Below are 24,202 nucleotides of genomic sequence, written 5' to 3' on the forward strand. Positions count from 1 at the left end.
TGGCGGAGGAAACTGGAGTACCTGGAGGAAACCCCCGAAGCACGGGAAGAACATGCAAGCCCCATGCACACGGCGGAGCCAGGAATCGAAACCCCAAGCCCAGAGGTGCAAGGAATTGTGCTAACCACTACATTTTTAAATTCATTGAATACATAAGACTATTGTCATCATACTACTGCCATCTTCATGGCAGTTTTTATTAATTCATTCATTTAATGAAAATGCAGTGCATTGTGGGACACCTATAACACCTATATCTGGAAGACTGTCTAAATGTTGACTGTCTAAATCTAACCCGAGTCAATTCGTCAACAGCGTGCTGCAGTGGTAGTTTAGGTCTCACTACATGACAGTTTCAGTCAGTGTGTGTCTGTGTGTGCGCGCGCGCGCGCATGCGTGGGCGCGTGTGTGCTATGCACGGAGAGTTTGAAATCTCCCAATCTGGCAACCAAACTCATTCCACAAACCTTTATAACATGCACAAGACCCATATACACGCACACACGCACTGTCACACACACATCGTTTGCAACTGATATAAGGGAATCAAAGTAAACTCTTCACAGATTATATTTTAACCCGGAGGTAAGAAATGTTTTATAGTGTAAGTGGTACATCTGCAATGTGAACCGCGCGCTCTCCCGCGAGCGTCATTCGTGTCGCGCGCTTTTTCATGATACTTTTTAATTGTTTTAATTGGAAGTACAGCTGCTTTTCACAGCTCCAATCGTTGTCTTATTCGTGTACAGGTTTTGCAAAACTTTTGCAGCAGTCCGTGCAGTAACGTGAGATTGGATTTGCTGGACATTTCTGCCTGGAAAAAATGCAGCGGCAGGCTTATGTAATAAATTTGAATGCATGAAATTCTCCCGCAGTAATGAAATCCGATCCTAAAGACGCATTCACAATTCCAGCTGTGAACAGCTGTGCGTATCGGCTGTCTACTTATTTAACAATACCCGAAAAATTGTTAACTTGGCACATGATAGGCGGTCCACGTGGCGGTATGTCCAGGATTGTTGTCATAATACACGCATACTGATTAGTAGCTACATTCCGTTTCAATGGCAATGCAATAGCCTACGTACTGTCATTTACATTTATTTACATTTATTCATTTAGCAGACGCTTTTATTCAAAGCGACTTACAAATGTGGAAATACAAAGCAAAGCGATATATTAAGCAGAGAACAATACAAGTGCTGCCATACAAGATCTTTTAATTGAGTTCTAGAAAAGGAATGTGCACAGAGTAGAGGTGTAAGTGCCAGAGTAAGTTTTTTTTTTTTTTTTTTTTTTTTTTTTTTAAGGATAATGTGGGTTTGCATTTTTAGGGGTTAGTTCGGTGTTCACGGAAGATTTGGGTCTATCTGTTTCTTGAAGATGGTGAGAGATTGAGGTTGGAAGTTCATTCCACCACTGAGGGACAGTTAGTGTGAAGGTCCTGGAAAGGGACCTTGAGCCATGCTGAGTAGGAACTACTAAGCGTCAGTCATTAATCGATTGCAGATTGCGTGAGGGAACGTAAGCCAAGAGTGTTGAGGCAGGAGGGTGCTGTTCCAGACAAGGTCTTGTACGTGGCGGCTACAGGACGCCAGTGGAGGGAGATGAAGGGGGGCGTGACATTGGTTCTTTTGGGCATTTTGAAGATGAGGGGTGCTGCTGCATAGTAGCTATGCGATTTTGCATACTACCCTACTACACAGTAGGTGAAAAGCAGTATGCCAGAGTAGTGATGTGTCATACATGAGCGATTCGCATGCACTGCAACATCCCCATAGGTTCTGTACAGGAAACAGAAATGATTAGTTCACCTCTCAAGTCTTCAGGTTCGAGTCATTCGTTCTTTCTTTGACCGCCACATAGGCAATGCACCATGCAGTACCGGAAACAGAAATGTTTAGTTCACACCTCGAGTCTTCGGGTTTGAGTCGTCCATTCATCACGTCACAGCCCCACTGCATTCAGCCTATGAGGCAGTCACGGGACGAACGAATGACTTGAACCCGAAGGTGAACGAATCATTTCTGATTCCGGGGAACAGACGTAACAAATCTGACGTGACAAAAGAACGAACAACTTGGATAGGGAGGTGATGTGAACTAATACACTGCATAACCCAGCTAAGCTGTTCATTAGCTAATCATTTCTGTTTCTCAGTATTCGCCCTTGGCTGCATTGGCCCAGTGGTTTTCAAAGTGGGGGCCGCCAGGGGGCGCCCGGGGAGCTTCAACAATTTGGCCAGGCTAGACAAACTGTTTCTGAGCCACCAAGCCCATCCCTCCCATTAGTATGTTTTCTCTTTCACACTCTCAGACAACCACACACCCACCCACACACACACACACACACACACACACACACACACACACACACACACACACAATCAATTCCTAATGTAATGTAATGTAAAGATGTAATATGTAATTATTAATTTAAAAAAAGGGGGTATATATTCAGAAGTCTGTATTTTTAATGTGTTTTAAAGACATCTTGCAAAAGGGGGGCCTCTGTCAAATGTTAATGCCATTTGGGGGGCCTTGCCCTGGAAAAGTTTGGGAACCCCTGCATTAGCCTATAGTTTATTTTATATTCCAAATGTGATCAACGTTTGCATAAGTACTAGATGTGTTGGGGAATTCAACATGTAACATTTTAATTATATTCTGCTGAAATGAATGAAATTACTCAGAAAAGATTCTTTCATTTTGCTGAACGAGATTCAAAGATCCGAGTCAGTAAAATGATCCGAACTTCTCCACTAATAAGCACTGGTCCTCAAAATCCTTGCAGTGTGAGCCAGGAAGGCTCGCTCTTGGCGGAGCTGTAAATAAGGGACCGTGGGGAAAGTGCAAGTTTTCTTTGTTTTTTCTATAACTTCATGGGTGTTTTTGTAATAGCCTTTTTGTTAAGGCGTCATGAATCACTAAACTACATTGTCTGTAATTTTAACGGAGGTGTTCGTATCACGCATCCTAAAAGGCAATCTTAGCATCCGTTAATTGTAATTGAAGGAGAAAACTGGTTAATTTTTAGCTTTTTTCAGCTATTTTCGTATTCCGGGTTTAAAATCTCGTCGTGTCAGTGTACTATAGTACATCGATGACGCATCGGTGTCTCATAATTATTCATTAGCCTGCATGTTCTTACCCTATGAGAAGATGCTGTCTCTTAATTATTCATGACAGCACATGGTGCTTTACTACAGATGTAGTAGATGAGAAAGTTAGTGAGATGGTAAGAGTTCGAGTGTGTTTTCTCGGGAGAGCTATGAGAATTGGAATAAGGTGGACTTCAGACTCATGAAAGCAGTTTACGTCTACACAATGATGCAGTACTCGGTACCAAGAACTTTTCCATCCCTTCAAATGAGGTATGTATCAAATTTTTAACCATAACAGTTTTACTTCCCTTTCCAGCTAATTAAACCGCTTAAAGCTCCGCAAGCCGTCGCATGCAAAACTATGCAAAGAGAGTCCGTGTTGATGGGAAGAGCATTCCCCCTTTCAGCCGATTAGCTAGCTACCATTCCAACACTTCTCCCAACCACGCTGCCTCTGGTTCGAAGAAAACAATGAAATAAAATCTAAAAACTGTACATACAATATATAATATAATATCATATATAATACTAAAGCTCTGCGGACCATCGCATGCAGACCTATGCAACAAGAGTCTGTGTTAAAGGGAAGACCCTTCCCTTTTTATTCGTGAAAAGCTTGAACCTATTAGCTAGCTACCATTCCGTCACTTCTCTCATCTGTGCCGCTTCTGGTTTTGTTTTATGTTTTCCTCCATGGTTCAAATAGACAGGGCAGAGGCCCTGCACTGCTATCTATTGTCTCTCCATTTAGCCCTGGGGATTCAGGAGGAGAGAAGTTCTCTGCCTCATCTGCAAACTTTTTGTCACTGTACATCTTTACTGTGAGTGTTCTGAGGGCTTGCCCCCCTCTTCCTCTCCTGCCTTTCCCTGCCACACCCACTCCCCCTCCCTTCTTCTCGCAGCCATTCACATCCATTTAAGTTGCATTTTTCAAAAACATTGAGAGGTAAGCTTGAGCTGAAAGAGGGAGGTATCATGACCATTTAAAGGGTGTACAGGCATGAAAACAGTGTCATTGAGTAGCGGGGGATAGTGGGCATCTTTCACAACCTCTCTTTTTAGCCCTACTGGTGGAAAAGGGAATTGCATGTCCAACATTATGACCGTGTTTACACTAGTGTGTTTTCGTTTTAAAACGGCGTTTTAAAATGAAAACGATCCTCGTCCACACTGGCGTTTCAGAAACAATCCCCATCAACATTACACAAATGAATACGCATGTCACATGACCATTCATGCACGCTAGGCATGCGCATACAAGTGTAAACAGGAAGTTGGTTGCTAGTCCAAACCGGCGTTCCATGTAGGGCTTACACCGCTTGACATGAGATTTGTTGCCGATTGCTCTAATCATAGCTTGCCTATGGCAGCTGCATGTAGGCAGCTGCAGTATTATAAAATACAGAATTTAACTGCACAGTGGCTGCTAAGAATGACTACAGAGCCATCAAAGCTTGCAGTTCAGTCTCCATGTTGTTGAAATTAAGAATTTCACCCATCTTCCATGCCAGCCCATCCTTTGTAATGACTAGACAATGCCAAAAACAATGCATGAAAGTGCCAATTTATTGTGTGGCATTTATTGCATAATGGTGAGTGAGTCATATTTATCTTATTCAGAATACATGGGTTAATGCAGAGTCTCAGGAGTGTGTTTTGATTAATCTATTGCAAGTAAATATTCTTCTGCTTGATTTAACTGCATCTCCCCAGTTAACGGACATATTCTGAATAAGATTAATATACAGTTAAGGTCTGAACAAGAAAACAGTTGCCACAGCATTTGAAATCTTTTTTGTGGTCTCCTTGATGCCTTAGCCGGCCAAGCTAACGGCAATGAATTTACCTCAGCCTGTTAATACATAAACCTACCAATATTAAATTACTAGTTCAGTTAACTTTCCTGATGTGCATTTTGCCGTCAGTGCGGTTGCATTAATCTGGTGGTCCTTTTAAGATTTTTGTGTTTATGATGATGTCAAAGGTCACATGACAATGCCAACATGGCGGATGTAGTATGTCGGGGATTGTAGTCATACTACACACACATACTGGTTAAAACGTACTGTTTCAATGGCTATGCAGTAGGTACTGCATCGAATACCGTATGTACTGTCACAGTATATGATTTCGGACGCAGCCGTGGTCAGAGGCGGTATTTGTCTGTACCTGTTTAAAACTGGTTTCATGCAGTGGTGAAAGAGTTAATCAAAGGAACAAAGAGGAAAAGTGAACAGAGAGGGAAGAGTGTTCACAGTAAACTTATCAAACTTGTAGAGTTTTTTTGTGCTCTTGTTTGCAGAAAACTACTTGAATTGTGGAAAATGCAATTGCATCAACTTGTTTTGCGTGGTCTTTCACAGTGATGTTTGTTGTTAAATGAGACCTTTTAGATGTACTCATGATCGATGCACATGAATCTAGGAATGCTTTGGCTGAAGGCGCATTGTGATGACGTCACATGATGTGTCTTGAACCAGATTTGCAGAAAATCTGCGATAATTTTGAAAACTTTCAAGCTCCTCCAAGTATTGCAGAGTTTGCTTGATTTCTGCGATCGCAAAATCCTTGAGTGACTGGTTAATGCCAGATATGTATGAAACAGTTACAGAGTCTATTGTTGGTAAGTTTGCTGTGAACACCTCCTCCCCGTTTCCTGGTTCTTTTGTTGGCACCTTTTCTCTTTGTTGAGTCAGGTGCGGACGGATGAAGCCCCTCGCTATTTATGCATTCCTTTGTCCCCTCACCATTTGTGAATTTATATACCTTACTGTTTTATGCAAATATGCCCTTCCACCTAGCCAATCAATACATAACCCATTTTCTCTGTTGTATGTCAAGCCTGATATATACTTTGCATTTCTTTGAATAAATGAGAGATCTTGCCATTTGAACTTTGTGTGACTGTGTGTCATTTTGTAAACTTTTCCAAGCGCTTGGTGTGGGAAGTGAGTAGCGAGGCGAGGGCGTCGTCTTTCTTGTATATTTTAGTTTTCTCTCTTCTTAAGAATCGTAACCCGGAAATTCTCTAGTTTCAAATCCTAACAATTGTCTTGTCTACATTTAATAATAATAATAATAATAAATATAGATGCAAGCAGCAATGGCGGATTCCTCCTCAAGATTGCAGACCATATCAAAATTGACATGTTAGAGAAATGTATCCCACAGATATGACATTTCAGCACATTTGGATCAATGGCAGATTTTAAGTTCATTTTTGTAGTTTTCCAAAAATGATAATTGTAGAGAAAAATCCATCATGTGGATATTATGTATCTTGAGACCATTTTGTTCCACATGAGCAACAAAAGGCATGCATACCAACTTTCAGACATTTTGGCCTGACGGAGTAGAAATACCATCATTTTGAATGTGTCAACTTTGAGGCGTGGCCTGTATACTCTATACATAAACTCTAGCGTCTTTATGCCCATGCTTTCTGAGAAGTGTAAGTCTAGTCTCTAATTTCAGTGTGCCACAGTAGAACAAAATTGACAAAAATTGACTAAATTGACCAAGCTTCATGGTTTTTCAGAAGTGTGCGTGTGCATGTGTGCTGTCCTATTGCTCCCTGCTAGCAGCAAAGTGCATTATGGGTATTCTCTACCTCCCTGGTGTACATCTTTTGGACACTAACCAGTTGCAGTGCAGTGTGGGATATCAGGAATGACCTTGTGGCATAGATTCAACGTGGCACAGAGCTTAAAATAGTGCGCTATAAAGTTGCTAGGGTTCCAATTCCAGAAATACCACAAACTGAGTACCCTGGAGCTGTCAACCAATCACAGTCATGCAGGCTTTATATTGTCTTTTTATTGTGTGTGATTTAAGAAGGATAACTATATATAGCAAAATATTAAATGTGTACAATGTCTCCTTCATGTAAATGTTTAAAGAGCATGTATGCTGTGATCAGAGAGAGAGACAGACAGATTATTATGTTCACTTTTGTCCGATAGTGGTTTGTAAGCAGGGACTCCAGCATGTCTAACAATGGCAGTATAACTAAAAGGGAGAGCCAGAAGGTAAGGTAAGATAGAATCAGACGCTCAAAAAAATATGTGTCTTGATTGGAATGGGAAGATGAACACACTAGGGATTTATTTATCACAGCCATGCCTTGCATAAAATCTTTTTAGCAACTTTAACCTCAGGACTGAGAGATTAATTGATGTTCCACCATCTATAAAGATAATGTCTGACACCAAAACTCAACATGGAGAAACTCCACAGCTGTAAAAATCCCAAAAAGGAATGTTTGTACAAACACTTTGAATAAATCTATGTACTGTATATATCAGAATGTGCCTTGTACTCTGTTTATTATTTCAGCTGAATAGTCTCATGGTCAGACACTAATGTTCTCTCATTTTGTTCCTCCTACAGTGATGTCAATAAAGAAAGAGTCCAAGCCGAACCTGAGCCATTCCCAGGTGACAGAAATAACTGCACGTCTTTTTGGGTTAACTGTGTCCACCATACGTCCTTTGCCCAGTTACGATGATCAGAACTTCCATGTGGTGTGTGTGGATGCTGGTGATTTTGTGCTGAAGATCATGAACTCTTCAGTAAGTGAGAACTTGAAACTGCTTGAGATGCAGACGCACAGCATGATTTTCCTGCAGCAGAATGGAATTCCGGTTCAGACAGCTCTGTCCACCATCACAGGGCAGATGATGAGTCTGGAGGAGATCGGTATGAACTGTACACACCTTCTGACCTCTCGATTCTGTCCTCACTCAAAAATCACACTCTGCTTCCCTTTATTGCTTTCCTTATATTGTCACAGATTCCTGTTCTCATTCCCAAACACAGTATGCTGATTGGTCTGGAGGTGTGTTAAAAGCCTCCCACTTACAATTAGCATTATTATAGTGACTCTCTCATACGCAACACTCTACACTCTAAACCCTACAACCTAAACTTCCACTTTAAACCTTCCACCTTAAACCCTACACCCTAAACTTATACTCTAAACCTTCCACCTTAAACCCTACACCCTAAACTTACACTTTAAACCTTCCACCCTAAACCCTAATCCCTACACCCTAAACTTTATACCCTAACCCCTACACCCTAAATCCTAAACCCTACACCCTAGACTTTATACCCTAAACTCTACACCCTAAATCCTAAACCCTACACCCTAAACTTTACACCTTATATCCGAAACCATTCAACAGGTGTGCATCATCGAATTAAAAATATTACCGTATGTCCCCTATACCCTACACCATTCTTCAGAAATGTGCATCATCGTTTGTTTGTTTTTTATGCTAATTTAGTCTTGGCCAATTCCCACCTACCAATCAGATCTCCCCTATCTACCAACCAGGAAGGATGTACACATGCTTCCACCAAGACATGTGAAGCCAAACAACTGTATGTTCGTATGTTGCTGCTCATGCTGTGTCACAAGGCAGTGTAACACACTCGGAGTTAAGAACTATTTGCCCCCTTCCACATGCATGAGCTCACAGACCCCTATGACTGGCTACTGTCATTTTGACTGACAAGAGAGATCAGGCATTCCCCTCCCACACAGAGAACATGGTAAATTTTTCCTCTCTTGGACTCCCAGCCACGGATGGCTATCACACTGCGAGGATTTGAACTACACGCATTATTAAACACACTGGCGTTTTAAAGGAAAACCTGTTGTTCTATAGATGACGTGATGGTTAAACGTGCTATGCTCTGATTGATCCTTAGATTGTGGATATGGCCTGCAGAAATATCTGGTGCGTTTGTTGACGTACCTGCCTGGAGTACCGGTGGCCAAAATCACCTGCACACCACAGCTACTGTACAAAATAGGGAAAATGGCTGCCATGCTGGACCAGGTTTTACTGCGGGTGAGACGTCCACTTTAACAACTTGGTTAATCTGTATTTTTATATAAACATTCTGAATTAAGAGATAGATATAGATAGTGATAAAGAGTACTTGAATTATCCCCAAGTGCAATTTTGGTGTCACTACAGCCACAAAAGGGAGGACTAAGACTTGACAATAATTAAAAAATGCACAATAAACTCACAATATACCACAAATAAGAGGGAATAAAAATATTCATACTGTGTATATATAGCTTACAGACTACAATTCCTGTACAGATTAATATTACACAGATTAATATAGAAATATATTACAGGTTGACAGGCTTAAAACTGTACATTAGACATGTGTGATGAGCAGTTGTCGTAGTGTGTGTATAAAACTGTACAGTAGTCATAAGTAAAGTGGCAGTGCATGTATAAGAATGTGCAGTGACCCTATGTAAAAATTTGCTGTGCAATATGCAGTGTAATAGTTTGGTATGTAACATCAGTAGACATGTCCATTATCTCAATGTCCACATAGCTTCCCAACCTCTTTGATGACTCATTGTAGAGTCAGATAGCAGTAGGCAAGAATGACTTCTTGTACCACTCCTTGTTACAGCGAAGCTGTTGTAGTCTACTGGAGATGAAGCTCCGCTGATTGGCCAGTGTGGCATGGAGGGGGTGTTTGCTATTGTCCATGAACCTCTCAATTTTGTCCACCAACTGCCATTCTACCACCATCTCCAGGCTGTCTAGTTTGCAGTCTAGGACAGAGCCACATTAATCTAATGTCAGAAACCGACGTTTATTATTCAGCTTCTTTGCATCGCCAGCTCTGATGCTGCTAAAGTGTGTGATGTGATTACATCTGACACAAACAACCGAATAGTATTACAATTTATTAATAAAAAGAATGAAAGAAAATACAAATTATCTGATACACAAATATGAAAAAAATGTCGAAAAAAGTAGTGAAGTAAATAATAATAAAATATATAATGTTTGAATAATGAATAATAATGAATAATGTTTAAATGTTATCTCTTTTGTTTTTTTTTTATTTTTATAATGAAGATGGAGCATGAGAACCTCAATGTTCTTCGGAGGGAGAACTTCATCTGGAGTTTGTCCTGCGTTCCTCTGATAGATGATTATCTCTCTGTGATGGATGGAGATCCAGTGCAGCTCATCGTTAGAGGAGTTATTGATCAGTTCCAAAAACAAGTGGTACCAAAACTCCCCTCCTTCCGCAAGTGTGAGTAAGGAGTTGGGGTATTACCATTAGTATGTGGGGGTAAATTACACTGGAGACACTGGGGATGCTAACTGCTACTTAGCCTGTTTTATAACAGAGTAATAGCTAGCTGCTGAACAGGCTACAGTGTGGCAATGACATTTTAACTTTCTTTGTTTTAGCGATTCTTCAGTTTGTAATAATATTCTGAAATATTTTAACACAACATCTCCTTCCTGATGAGCGATTTTCTAACGAGACTTTTTATGCTGTTGCAGGTATAAATCATGGAGATCTGAATGATCACAACATCCTTGTGGAGCAGGACAGACTGTCGTGTTACAAGATCAGCGGGATTCTGGATTTTGGCGATATGAGCAGCGGTTACTTCGTGTTCGAGCTGGCAATCATGATCATGTACATGATGATTGAGAGTGCGAATCCGCTGGAAGTCGGAAGTGCGTTGATCGCAGGGTTCGAGACCATCCATCCTCTGAATGCTGATGAAAGAGACGCTTTGTATACGCTGGTGTTGAGTCGGTTCTGTCAGTCGGTGGTTTATGCACGTTCTGCAGTTCTCCAACAGCCGGAAAATGAAGAGTACCTGATGATCACCTCAAAACACGGAATTAGACTCCTCCAGATTCTGTGGGAAAAAGGAAAAGAAGAAGTGGAGAAAGTGTGGTTTGATGGTGCTGCAAAAATGCCAGTGCTAATTGCTAACTTTAATCCCTGAACCTAAACGCTAAACATTAATCGCTAATCCCAACACGCGCAACTGCACCTGCTAACACTTACACTAATGCTGCACCTGAACCTAAAGCGGTGTTTGAAATTTTTTGAAAGAATTTTCTATATTTCTGCATAAATATGACCTAAATCATCATCCGAAGTGCTTAAATTAGACAAAGAGATCCCAGTTAGACAAAAATATAATTCTTGGTCATTTATTCACTGAGGAAAATGATCCAGTATTTCATATCTGTAAGTGGCAAAAGTATGTGAACCTCTAGGATTAGTAGGATTAGCAGAAGGTACTTGATAATGTAATATTACTTGATAACATTGTTTTTAGCCATGAAAATTATACATGATCAAATGACTTTAATTAGAAAAATATTAAATAGTGCAATGATTTTCATTTTGTTATGGTGACTGAAATGATTGAATGAAAATGCTGCAATACTTTCACTATTTTAGCGTGTTAAATATAGACTCTAACGACCCGAATATGTAATAATGATTGGTGAAACGTGTAGGGCCTATGTGTTTAAGGGTTAAACAGTATTACTCTGATGTGTGTTTGCTAATTAAAGGACACTGTAACTGAATAAACTAATTTCTATCAAATATTTCACTTCACTGACTCACAACACACGCTCATAGAGTAAAAAGCTCAACTCTGTAACCTGGCGACCTGGATCTCTTAAGGAACAGAGAGAACTCTGTGTGTGTGTGTGTGTGTGTGTGTGTGTGTGTGTGTGTGTGTGTGTGTGTGTGTGTGTGTGTGTGTGTGTGTGTGTGTGTGTGTGTGTGTGTTTGCAGATTGTGTCTGGGTCTCTGATTGTTGTGTGTGAAAGTGTTCATTACAGTTCTGCAGTGAAGAGGTCGAGACTGCGATAATGAGAGTGTGGAACCCAGGCGTGTTTTTTCCCCTCTGATTTCAGACGTGTGTTTAAGCTGCACTGTTCGTTACACACTGATTGTGCTGCACTCTTTTTTCCAACAGCCACATTTAATTCATCAGTTCAGAATGATCTTTCGTTTTTAGGAAGAAAAAGAAATCTGCAAATAATCTGTATATGTGTAAATGTAAACACACAAGCACACACATGGAAAAAAAAAAAACTCTGTTATTCCCTGACACTACACGTCATTTATGACACATTTAGAAGCAGGAATTTATTTGTAAATCATTCTCAGGAGCTTTTGCACAGGATATGTGGTGTTACTGGAAATCCAGCTGGTTGTAAAAAAAAACATTTCCCCCCTACATTTCTGTCCTTATAAGGAGACTCACCAATGTGAACCTCAACTGATCGACTTCAAATAGTGTAATTAGTTCGCTGTCAAGTTTATATCATTTATTTATTTCAGTTACACACCAGTTTAATGAACACTTTGTGAAACTCAGTTGCTTTGTACTAATGGCCTGAACGAAAGCAATTCCAAAATAAAGCCATAAATGAACATAAAATTCAAATAGGACAAATAAAATTACATCCTATAAAAAGATGAACAGTATGTGTGTGTCTGTAGTAATGGAAATGAACCCTTTTTTAAATTATTATTATTATTAAGGGACAATATTTGCTCTGTGGAGTTGATTTTCAGGTGCATTTATTATCTTTTGGGGGGCTTTTTTTTTTGGTTGTCCTAACTCTTTGTATTTTTGTTTGTATTCATTTTCAAATTTATTAGCTAAAGAAACAAGAAGCTTTCGAAGCTCGGATAGAAGCTGGTGATCTTCGCCACTGCTCGCAGCGACCTACAGGCCTTGTAGAAGATAACCAGATTGCCATTAGCATGAGTTTCAGTATCGAGCCAGTTCATTTTCCACAACTCGATACTAGATATTTTCACAGTGGATTTAGATGTCTCTGGTTTAATGTTTGATGGCGTGTCTGGGTTTGCATGGCTGATTTTACTCTGTGTAATCAAAGATCGCTCAATTATTTCTGCTCGTTAACAACACTCGCGTCATCACACGAGTCACAGCACGCAGAGGAGATTTCAGAAATATTACTTGAATTAACCTAGATTGGTCTTTATATTTAGCATAAATAGATATCAAATGTTCCTGATAATAATTAAAAAAAAAAACCACAGGAATTAACAACGGGGGGTTTTGTGCCCTTACATTTTAAAATATCTGGGGCATTTTAGTCATTTTCGGTGGCATTTTTGCCCTGAGCCTCCGTTAATTTCTGACACTGGCACACAGCATTTTGCCTTTTATGGAGGTTTTTTTTTGTTCATAGTTCATAGTTGGGTGTAACGCATTAGAAACTATATGAGTTTACAAAGTAACGCTTTGTAAAGATGATGTGCTTTGTAACGTTACTGTTTTCTTTTTTTCTTTGTCTTTTTTTGACAGTCTACGGCATTGTCTTTATTAACATAATTACAAACGTCACTGATATAAAACATACCTCAGAGTTTCAGAGCAGGTTATATATGCTTTTCTTGTTTTGTTTTTAAAGGTCAATGAGACATGAGGGAGAAAAGCAAGAGAATGGGCTTCCATGAAGAAAAAAGGAATTTTAGTTTACAAAACATTTCACACGTATTCCTTTACAGTTCCACTTCAACTTACAGATCTTAGAAAATCTTTTTCAGAGCACTTCCTTTTGCCTTTTTCTTCCCCTTCCTGCTAATGAAACATCGCGAGACTGGTAATGTGAAACAGGTTAGTGGTGCATTCGTTAGTTAAGGGAAGTATTTTTACTTAGCATGAGACCAGTTAAAATTTGAACTGGTGCCTTTAAGATTTACAAAAAATCCCAATACTAATGCTGAACCAAGACTCCGCTCATCACACCACAAATCCAGTTTATAATTCTTAAATTCAGTGTGTAAAATAAATAAATAAATAAATAAAAATTATATACACACACAGCAAAGGAATGCATCTGAAGGGGTGGAAAAAGCTAATATTAGTACCTGTTTTAGCATAAATTTTAAGTGACTTGTTTACATAATGCATTTTACATTACTGTTTTCTAACGACCTTTTCTGATAACACAGTAATTGATGAGTTTCATTGTATGATCTCTGTTTCTCAATTCTCTAGTTCAGTGGTTGGGCAAATTGTTTTCGAGAAAAAAAAAGAAACACAGAGAGGGCATCATAGGGGTACTTGGTGTATTTATTGCTTTTCAAATAGGATGTGCATAAATGAAAAACCTTGCGTTCCCTCTCCCTCTGTATTTTCTTTTTGCTGGGGAGAGGTGGAGTTTAGCCTGCCTTTTATCTAGCTGTCAGTGCAGACCAGTGTTGCCAACTTAGCGACTTTTCAGACCCCTTTAGCGACACTTCTGCAAAAACAAAAGTGCCTAACAACAAATCTAGTGACTTTTTGGACAAACCTTAGCAACTTTCCAAATGTATCCAGTACGGTCCTGCAAGTGCGAGGTCTTGCTTTCCCATTGCACTCTCATCTCTCTCTGCGTCTGCTCTGTTCAGTGAGTTTCAAAGGGCTGGGGATTTATCAATGCCATGGCTAACGAGATGTGCCCTTCGTCCCAATTTATATCATTCACACGTGAATGTTTTTAGAATGCAAGACGAATGGAATGCAACATGTTTTACATGTAAAATAGTCCATGGTATTACAGCCTAGTTCTCTTGTTCAAAGTAGTTATAGTGTTCAGAAACATTTTTGATCTTTCATGTTGCATACCTGTCCGTTATATAGTTTTATAAAAGTTATTTTAAAAAGTACAAAAACTAAAAAAAAAACTATCGATCTATCTATCTATCTATCTATCTATCTATCAAAAACAGATTACAGATTGTTATATATAGATATATTTTATATAGAATAGATAATCATTATACCTGGTCTTCTCCAATATGGGGGAGGGGTGTGCTACATGATAGGGGAGGCTTGTTTGTGTCACAGTGTATCGGAACCAAATTGTTTTGTGTACTTGGTATGTGTTGTATTGAGCATTCCTAATCACCCCAACTTTGGCCCTCACTCGCTCTCGGTCCTTCTTCTTCCTCTTATTATTATGTGGTAGACTAGACGTCCTTAGTTCATATATCACTCAAACCTATGTAATAGATGTTTTGATTTTGTTTGTGACCTGTTCCAATTGACATTTTTCATTCTTTATCAATATTTCTGTGTGTATATATACTATGCTTTCTGTATCTTTAAACTAACAAGCTTTCACTGAACGATGTCATCAGTGTGACTTTTTCCCGAGCTCGGACGAAAGGAAATCAGCCAGTTCAGGGTCCAAATTCTGGTTCTGTGACTGGTGTCAGACAAGAACTTAACAGTAATGTAATGCATTACATTTAAAAGTTATGTAATTCGATTACAGTTATTGATGTCAATAAAGTTATGTTACTTGCTTTACAAATTTATTGTTAAGGAAACAACATTAAGTAATTTTTTTTTTTTTTAAATAAATCACATTTTGTCCCGAAGATTATTTTTCTTTAGCCCCGATAATTCTCCACTTGAAGTGGTTTGTCACTACATAATTGAACGTCAGTAAAAGAAAACGGGGGTGTTGTAATTTTATATCTTCAGTGAATGGAGGCGAGACCAATCAGACAGGGTTTACAGGAAAATTTGTGACAATACTAATTTCTTATTGGCTGAAAGTCTCTCAATTTTGCCAAACACTCGCTCGCAGTCAGTGTGAGGAAAAATGGATATACGCTGATTTTTTTTTTAAACAGTAAATGGGTTGAAACTGAAACAGTAACATCCTCTGGAGCTGAGCAGGAAAACAAGGAGTGTAAATAACATAGCTTAGTTGTGTCTCCCCTTGGCTAGCGACATCAAACTAGCCTAGTTAGAAAACTTTGATATTTTATCGGTCTGGTAGTACTACAAACAGCGACAACACCCGAGGCAAGTTTTATTATAAATCCAACTTTTTCTGATCATATCATACTGTACATTCACGCGCGCTAAAATTACTGGTAGAACTAAGAGTTTCACTTTGTAGTGTATTTGTGTAGGTTTGATAGGTTTTGAAAGTAATATGAAAGTAAAGCAATTAGTAATCTGATTACTTTTTACATGCAGTAATCAATAGTGTAATCAGATTACAATTTTAAAGTAGTACTTAGTAATCTGTAGTGGATTACTTTTTTTGAGTAACTTACCCAACACTGCTGAAGTTAAATCAATGGTGCTGTGAACACATTTGGTCATGTATGCCTGATTAGTGTTTATTAACATACACATAAGTTTTAGTTTCACACATTTACACAAAATTTTACAAAAAAAAACTTACAAATGAGGCCCAGTGATTTATATATATATATATATATATATATATATATATATATATATATATATATATATATATATATATATATATATATATATGGGTGTGTGTGTGTGTGTGTGTGTGTGTGTGTGTGTGTGTGTGTGTGTGTGTGCGTTAGTGTGTATAATTATCTTATAGGTTCAGAATAGAAGACATTATGTTTGATTCTCAACAGAATTTCATTGATCATTTTTTTTTTAATTCATAAATTCGATTAGAAGGTATGGACATCTTTACTGCAGCCATGAATTTTCTTTGCTGTCCGTTCAGTTAAAACACTTCACTGAGACCGACATCATTTAAAATCAGCCGATGTGATCAAATATGTTCAATTAATGCTGTTTTGGGATTCACACCATTCTTGTTGCTATGGCAACACTAGACTCTCAGACTCAGGACTTCAGATGAAATTACATACAGCATGAATATAAACAAATATTTCTGCCAGAGTGCAGAGTTTATGGTTTATTAAACAGTTTACTAAATCTGAAACACACTCCTGTTCCTGTAACACTGCATGAACACTGAAGACCTCACACACTGACAATTGCTTCATATCACACTGAAGAACTGTGAGCAAAAACTTTTGTTATTGAGACCTAGTGGAGAAAACCTCATTACAGTCGCACTCAGAGAAAAGAAATAATCATTACCCTGTGTGTGTGTGTGTGTGTGTGTGCGTGCGTGCGTGCATGTGTGTGTGTGTGCGCGCGCGTGTGTGTGTGGGGGTGTGTGTATGCGTATATGTGTGTGTGCGTGTGCGTGTGTAATAATGTGTGTGTGCGTGTGTGTGTGTGTGTGACGACACCCCCCCCCCCCCCGCCCAATATTGGAGAAGACCAGGTATAAGCCATGTAATGCTTTTTATGTCGGGATCATTATATTTAAATATTAATATTGACACAAATTTCAGATGATAGTAGTCTTTGGTATGTCTGCTTAATGCTTTAATGACAATTTGCACTTGAGCTGGCACAGAGTCCACAAGTTTGTACAAAATTTTATGATCCGTTTTTAGATCAAATCCATCTGAATGTTCTCTGATCTCATGCTTCAGTAGAAGAGATTAGTCATGAGGAATATCTGACCTTTTGTACAAAGCAGTTAACATGGTCAGTATCACACATTTGCTTACATTTAAGGACCTAGAAATAGTGAATAAAATATTCAAGATATTGAACATTTACTTTCTTTGTTTTAAATATTTAAATATACAGAACAAATCCCAGATGTTCAATGTGGACTCAGACTTCTGGACTCCACTGTATACCACAGTAAACTGTATTCAACTGTAGTTTTTATTTGTTTTGTTCATATGAGTTTAGTAACCCAGAACCCAGAATCATAATTCCCACACCATTTCCCCACTGTTCAGCTGGGTGTTATCTGCTGTGTTTTCCTCTCTGAGCTCCTGCATACATTATTATTATTATTATTATTATTATTATTATTATTATTATTATTATTATTATCATCATCATCATCATCATCATCATTATTAGGTGGCCCTGCATTGAAGGTGCATATAGGCACCCTACTGGAATTGTATGTTTTCTGCTTCTTTTATTCATCCATCACACAAACTGTTCACCTTGTTCCCCTCAAGGGAAAGATGCCAAATCCTTGATCCACAAGCTGTAAGACTACAAAACAGGTCCTCGTGAATGTTTACACGTTCACATACCTTGTCATAATGAGTCTTGTAGCACCACAAACACTGTATTTGCACTATGTATTTGCATGTGTGTATATATATATATATATAATATATATATATAGTATCTCACAAAAGTGAGTACACCCCTCACATTTTTGTAAATATTTGATTATATCTTTTCATGTGACAACACTGAAGAAATGACACTTTGCTACAATGTAAAGTATTGAGTGTACAGCTTGTGTAACTGTGTAAATTTGCTGTCCCCTCAAAATAACTCAACACACAGCCATTAAGATCTAAACCGCTGGCAACAAAAGTGAGTACACGCCTAAGTGAAAATGTCCAAATTGGGCCCAATTAGCCATTTTCCCTCCCCGGTGTCATGTGACTTGTTAGTGTTACAAGGTCTCAGGCGTGAATGGGGAGCAGGTGCGTTAAATTTGGTGTCATCGCTCTCACACTCCCTCATACTGGTCACTGGAAGTTCAACGTAGCACCTCATGGCAAAGAACTCTCTGAGGACATGAAAAACAGAATTGTTACTCTACATAAAGATGGCCTAGGCTATAAGAAGATTGCCAAGACCCTGACACTGAGCTGCAGCACGGTGGCCAAGACCATACAGCGGTTTAACAGGACAGGTTCCACTCAGAACAGGCCTCGCCATGGTCGACCAAAGAAGTGGAGTGCATGTGCTCAGCGTCATATCCAGAGGTTGTCTTTGGGAAATAGACCTATGAGTTTTCTGCAGAGGTTGAAGGGGTGGGGGGTCAGCCTGTCAGTGCTCAGACCATACGCCGCACACTGCATCAAATTGGTCTGCATGGCTGTCGTCCCAGAAGGAAGCCTCTTCTAAAGATGATGCACAAGAAAGCCCGCAAACAGTTTGCTGAAGACAAGCAGACTAAGGACATGGATCACTGGAACCATGTCCTGTGGTCTAATGAGACCAAGATAAACTTATTTTTTTCAGATGGTGTCAAGCATGTGTGGCGGCAACCAGGTGAGGAGTACAAAGACAAGTGTGTCTTGCCTACAGTCAAGCATGGTGGTGGGAGTGTCATGGTCTGGGGCTGCATGAGTGCTGCCGCCACTGGGGAGTTACAGTTCATTGAGGGAACCATGAATGCCAACATGTGACATACTGAAGCAGAGCAGAATCCCAGCATGTATTCCAGCATGATAACGACCCCAAACACACCTCCTAGACAACCACTGCCTTGCTAAAGAAGCTGAGGGTGAAGGCGATGGACTGGCCAAGCATGTCTCCAGACATAAACCCTATTGAGCATCTGTGGGGCATCCTCAAACGGAAGGTGGAGGAGCACAAGGTCTCTAACATCCACCAGCTCCGTGATGTGGTCATGGAGGAGTGGAAGAGGACTCCACTGGCAACCTGTGAAGCTCCGGTGAACTCCATGCCCAAGAGGGTTAAGGCAGTGCTTTAAAATAATGGTGGCCACACAAAATATTGACACTTTGGGCCCAATTTGGACATTTTCACTTAGGGGTGTACTCACTTTTGTTGCCAGCGGTTTAGACATTATTTAGACACTCAAGCACTCTAGCACCAACAATATGACAAATTTGGACTTGTAGAACTCCATTCAGCAGACACCACAATGTTAATTTCCACCATATTGGATTTTATGCCATTTGTAATAAAAAACTATTGATTGTGTGGTTGACTTTTTTTGCACCTTTTCCTACAAATTTAATCAAGTCATCACAGCCTTCTGAGACCATGTTGAAAAACAGTTGATTCTCTATTTTTTGCGTCCATAATGCGCAAGCGAATTTGCTGGTGAAGTGTGTCAAACAGAAAGTGAGGGCATATCTCAGCAACCATGTGATGTATTCTAGCCAAACTTTGTAGTTAACTGAAGTTAACTGTTAACTGTAGTTAACCTTACAGTAAGGAAGATGAAGAGGTTTTGAATTCACCTCATCTAATGATGATGATACTACTGCATGTGATCATTGCAGCTAGGGGTGTGCGTGTGTGTGTGTGTGTGTGATGTGTGTGAGTGTGTGATGTATGTGAGTGTGTGTGTGTGTGTGTGTGTGTGTGTGTGTGTGTTCTCATTTCACTGAGTCCTCTAACACAGCCTAACAGGAGTTTGATTAGACATTAGAATAATTACACAGAGTTAATCAGAGCCACGGGGGGCAGCAGTGAAAGTAGTGTGTGATTAATGATCACTGTTAAATGTGAATTTTACAGCTTGTGAGTTTACATTGTAATAAAACTGATTTAGTGTGACTGATTTAGTCTGATTTAGTGCATTTATTTATTTATTTGTTTGTTTGTTTATTAATTCATTCATTTGCTCTTTCACTTTACGGTCCTTGCTGGTGAACAATTTTCTTCATAAGATTTTCTCTGAATTTTTCTTCATAACATTTTCTCCGAATTTAGAGAGAGAAGGATCAAGAGACAGAGCGAGAGAGAGAGAGCAGCTCTGAATCAGCACAGGTGTGTGTGTGTGTGTGTGTGTTTGTGAGCTGTTCTTCGGCAGACGATGGGATTTATTTCTCCTCACTCGCCCTCACTATTCACGCTGTATTAATGATCAGGCTTTAATTCCACTATCAGGTAAGAAAATCTTTATTTCACACACACACACACACACACACACACACACACACACACACACACACACACACACACACACACACACATTTCGTGTCTCAGCTTAAACACAGAGTTGATTAATTAAATTCTCAGCCTCACTGATGGACTAAATTTCTGAGTGTTTGGTGTAGAATGATGAAGTCTGTTTTATATAAAATACTGATGGGGGAATCACAGATGATAAAATCTTACTGTTGCATTTTATAGTACAACAATATGTTGTTTTGATCACACCACAGACAGATAATCTCATTTCCTGTAAAAAATCATTGAATATTCTAATATACACATTGATGAGAAATTATTATTTTATATTTTATGTCATTTCTACCTGAACTTGATCAGATTAAATTCATACTGCATTCCATCCAGAATGTCATATGTGCTCAAAACAAATATTGCATATTATACATTTTCTATTTTTCTATTTTATTTTAAGTAAGTTTTATTGTGTTTAATTCATATAAATGCGTGTGTGTGTGTGTGTGTGTGTGTGTGTGCGTACGTGCATGTGTATGTATGTGTACTATATATAGTTTTACTGCATCGCTATTGGTTCTCTGCACGCTCGCCTTTTATACTGTATAACAGTTTCATAACTGTGACATGAATAAATCTGAAATTTAGGATCTGGAAATCACTGCATATATACTCTCATCAAAAATATCAGGATGTGATCGGTCTAAAGCTGTAGATCATTTTAGTGACATCACAAATTGAGCTTAGTTATAGCTCCGACCCCAAATCTCTTACACAGAAGTGATGAGAATATTCACATAGACATATAAACACATAGATGTCTCACACATAGACAGGCTTTGGCCTGTTGCTGTGATACGTTAACGCGTCCACCATATTGGACCAGGCAATATTGCCCTAAAAACAAATACAAGTAAAAGGGGGAGTTGTAACTTTTCTGGATAAAAAGCACAATAACATTTACATTTCCCAACTGATTTCAATGGTTTATGATCTACATGGAGTACAAAAAAAATCTGTTTCCAGTGCGTTAGAATCTCGATAGTTCAATGTGGAAATAAGGAATTGTGAAAAATCACACTTGTCACGAATGGGTTTGGCTTATTTTTCTTGGCTAATAATTGTGGAGATGTCCCTAATGTAATGCAATTTAATGTACATGAAATGTGCATAAAGTTTTTTCATTGTGGAAATGGCTTTTTCTGTCTTCAACCAGGGCATTTTAGCTTTTCTTGTGTTCCAGGTTAGAACAAAGTTTGTTCACTTTGAAATACTGAAGAAAAAAATCTAAATAGTGCATCTTTAAGTACTAATAATTGACCATCATTGAAAAAAATGGAACACCACTGGCAAATACAAATCAAATAGTGAGACACTTCCTTTCTTACAGCTACTTCTCACTGCCTCCTCAACTGTTTCTCTTTGGGAAACCTTCAAAGTGTGCGAAAAGTTAGATAGCCAACTAACTACAAATAAGATTCACAATATTTCAGTCCTTTCACCCAGGACTGGAGAATGAGAGTTGATCTTGTCAGGAAGCTCCGGTTCCCTGGGGAGATCACCAACACAAGTCTCTATACAGATATAGTGATGTGGTCCAATGGCGCCAAGACTGTGCTCCTCATCAAGCTAACTGTCCCTTGGGAGGAAGGAATAGAAGCCGTCTTTGAGAGGAAGAGGCTGAAGTATTCCAATCTTGTCGGTGAGTGTAAAGAGGTTGGCTGGAGAACCATCATCTACCCGGAAGAAGTAGGATGCCATGGCTTTGTCAGAACATCAACTGTTCACCTCCTGAGGGATATGGGAGTAACTGTAGCAAACCAGTGGAAGGTCTTTAAAGACCTGACTAAAGAGGCAGAGAAAAGCAACTTTTGGCTCTGGGTGAAGAGAAAGAAGAAGTGTTGGGGTAGTAACACCTAACCCAAGGTCTAGTTCCAGGGGGAACTCTAGGAGAGGTTCCAGTGTTAAAGGAGCGAAACATTGTTGAGCGATGGTACCCGTCTGATGACCCTGCAGCTGACCTATGCCATATGGAACCAGTGGCACTGAGAATGCTTTAATGGTGCCAGTGGGGCTTGAAAAATGGCAATATAGATGAAAATCTTAATTATGGGAAATTAATGTATAATATAAACTGTATTATATGCTGATTCTTTATAAGAAATCATATAAACTTTGTATGATTTCTTCTAAAGTCTCAGCTTTCATAGCTAACTGTGTTAACATCACTAGCTATTAATAGTCTGACTCTTATGGCCAACTAGTTAGCTGTCAACATAATGATCAAATACAACTAGAAACAAGTGTTTAGTCTTACCTGTGAAAGTTAATTCCCCGAGATGTGGTTTGGATTGTGCAAGGGTTTGTACAGCCCCAAGCTGCACACAAGTCAGGCATCTTTTCTGCAGGACAGTTATGAGCATTATGGCAAGTCACTCAGTCCAATATGGCGGCGACGTTGATGTATGATCCAGCAGCCAATGCAGTGTCTATGTATTTATATATCTATGAATATTCAGATTCAGATCATCTGCGAGTGATCAGTGGTGTGGTGGGAGTCTCTGTGCTTTAGAATCAGATGTATAGAATCATCAGTGAAGTGTTTAAAGATCACATTTTAGAGTTCATGAGGAGTTTGAAACAGGGAGTAAACAGATTTCAGCACTGAAATGATCAGGATGTAGCTTGGTGTAGGATGTAGCAGCAGTGGGTACTGATTGTATCTAGACTGAGGTCAGTCTGAAAACCCTGTGAGCCAGAAAAAAATTAGATATCAGTATAAAACCTGTTAAAACGTGCCCCAGCTTGTGCCTTTTCTTTTTCCTGTTTCTTCCTATTTTCCTCAGTTTGTACCTTGAGAAATAAACTGTACAGTTCTGATTTTTTTTCTAGTGTTAAAGGCATAATGATGTACAGACTGAAGAGAATTTTTATATATATATATATATATATATATATATATATATATATATATATATATATATATATATATGATCAATAAAGAATCATTATCATTATTATTACCTTCATGCAGAATATCATTATTTATGTATTCATTTATTCCTCATAAAATTACATTTAAATAAATAAATAAATAAATGGATGACTGAATTAACAAGGCTGCCCCAGAGACTATGGTGATCAGTATTCCAATTGTGATTAATATTCAGTATTCTAACACTGACTCTCTGAGGATGTCTGAACCTGCTTCATGTTTTCCCAAACACCTCACTGACCCTGAAACTGTTCATAAACTTCTGTGCCTGGGATAAACAGTTTATTGTGAATAGATAACAGTGTAAGACATGGACACAGGGACATGGGACAAAGAAAAAGGACACAGGGTCAGGACAAAGAACCGGCATGGAGAATAGAGAATAGTATATGGGACATGTGTAACAACTGGAAAGAACGCAACACAAACAGGAAAAACAGTTTATGTAGACAGGGAAAAGCAGAACAGATCGGAGTGCAGCCATGTTTATGGACATAATTTACTGATCATGAAAATAAAATACAGGACACAGAGAATCACTTCATGCTAATTGTGTGTCATTTCAGTCCTGCAGTGGAGTGATGTGGAGACTAAAACTGTAATTGGTCATGAGATTCCTCTGGGGGTTTCTCAGACTGTTTATGGGTGTTATGAGGAAAATGTAATGTGCTTTAACGTTCCAGATTATCTGTAGACCTGCTAATGTGTAATGAGTTAATAAACTCCACCTCAGAGGTATCGTTAAATTGAA

The 24,202-nt window shown here is 39.0% G+C and overlaps 1 protein-coding gene across 1 annotated transcript; it reads left to right on the forward strand.

The window, feature by feature from the left end:
• Positions 1 to 452: 452 nt before the first annotated feature.
• Positions 453 to 11,515, forward strand: hykk.2 (hydroxylysine kinase, tandem duplicate 2). Its single transcript, XM_017477317.3, has 5 exons — positions 453 to 585; positions 7,493 to 7,801; positions 8,819 to 8,961; positions 10,006 to 10,186; positions 10,444 to 11,515. Exons 2-5 carry the CDS (start codon positions 7,495 to 7,497, stop codon positions 10,899 to 10,901), a joined length of 1,089 nt encoding a protein of 362 aa, XP_017332806.1. The 5' UTR covers positions 453 to 585; positions 7,493 to 7,494; the 3' UTR covers positions 10,902 to 11,515.
• Positions 11,516 to 24,202: the final 12,687 nt, after the last annotated feature.

Source organism: Ictalurus punctatus, chromosome 10 (assembly GCF_001660625.3).
Source record: "Ictalurus punctatus breed USDA103 chromosome 10, Coco_2.0, whole genome shotgun sequence".
Classification (NCBI taxonomy): Eukaryota; Metazoa; Chordata; class Actinopteri; order Siluriformes; family Ictaluridae; genus Ictalurus; species Ictalurus punctatus.

Excerpts from the sequence above, each read along its gene's own strand:
- hykk.2 (XM_017477317.3), top strand. The coding sequence starts at position 7,495 with ATGTCAATAAAGAAAGAGTCCAAGCCGAACCTGAGCCATTCCCAGGTG. Across the intron at positions 8,962-10,005 it reads TGGACCAGGTTTTACTGCGG|ATGGAGCATGAGAACCTCAA; the intron begins GTGAGACGTCCA and ends TTTATAATGAAG. Across the intron at positions 10,187-10,443 it reads ACTCCCCTCCTTCCGCAAGT|GTATAAATCATGGAGATCTG; the intron begins GTGAGTAAGGAG and ends ATGCTGTTGCAG.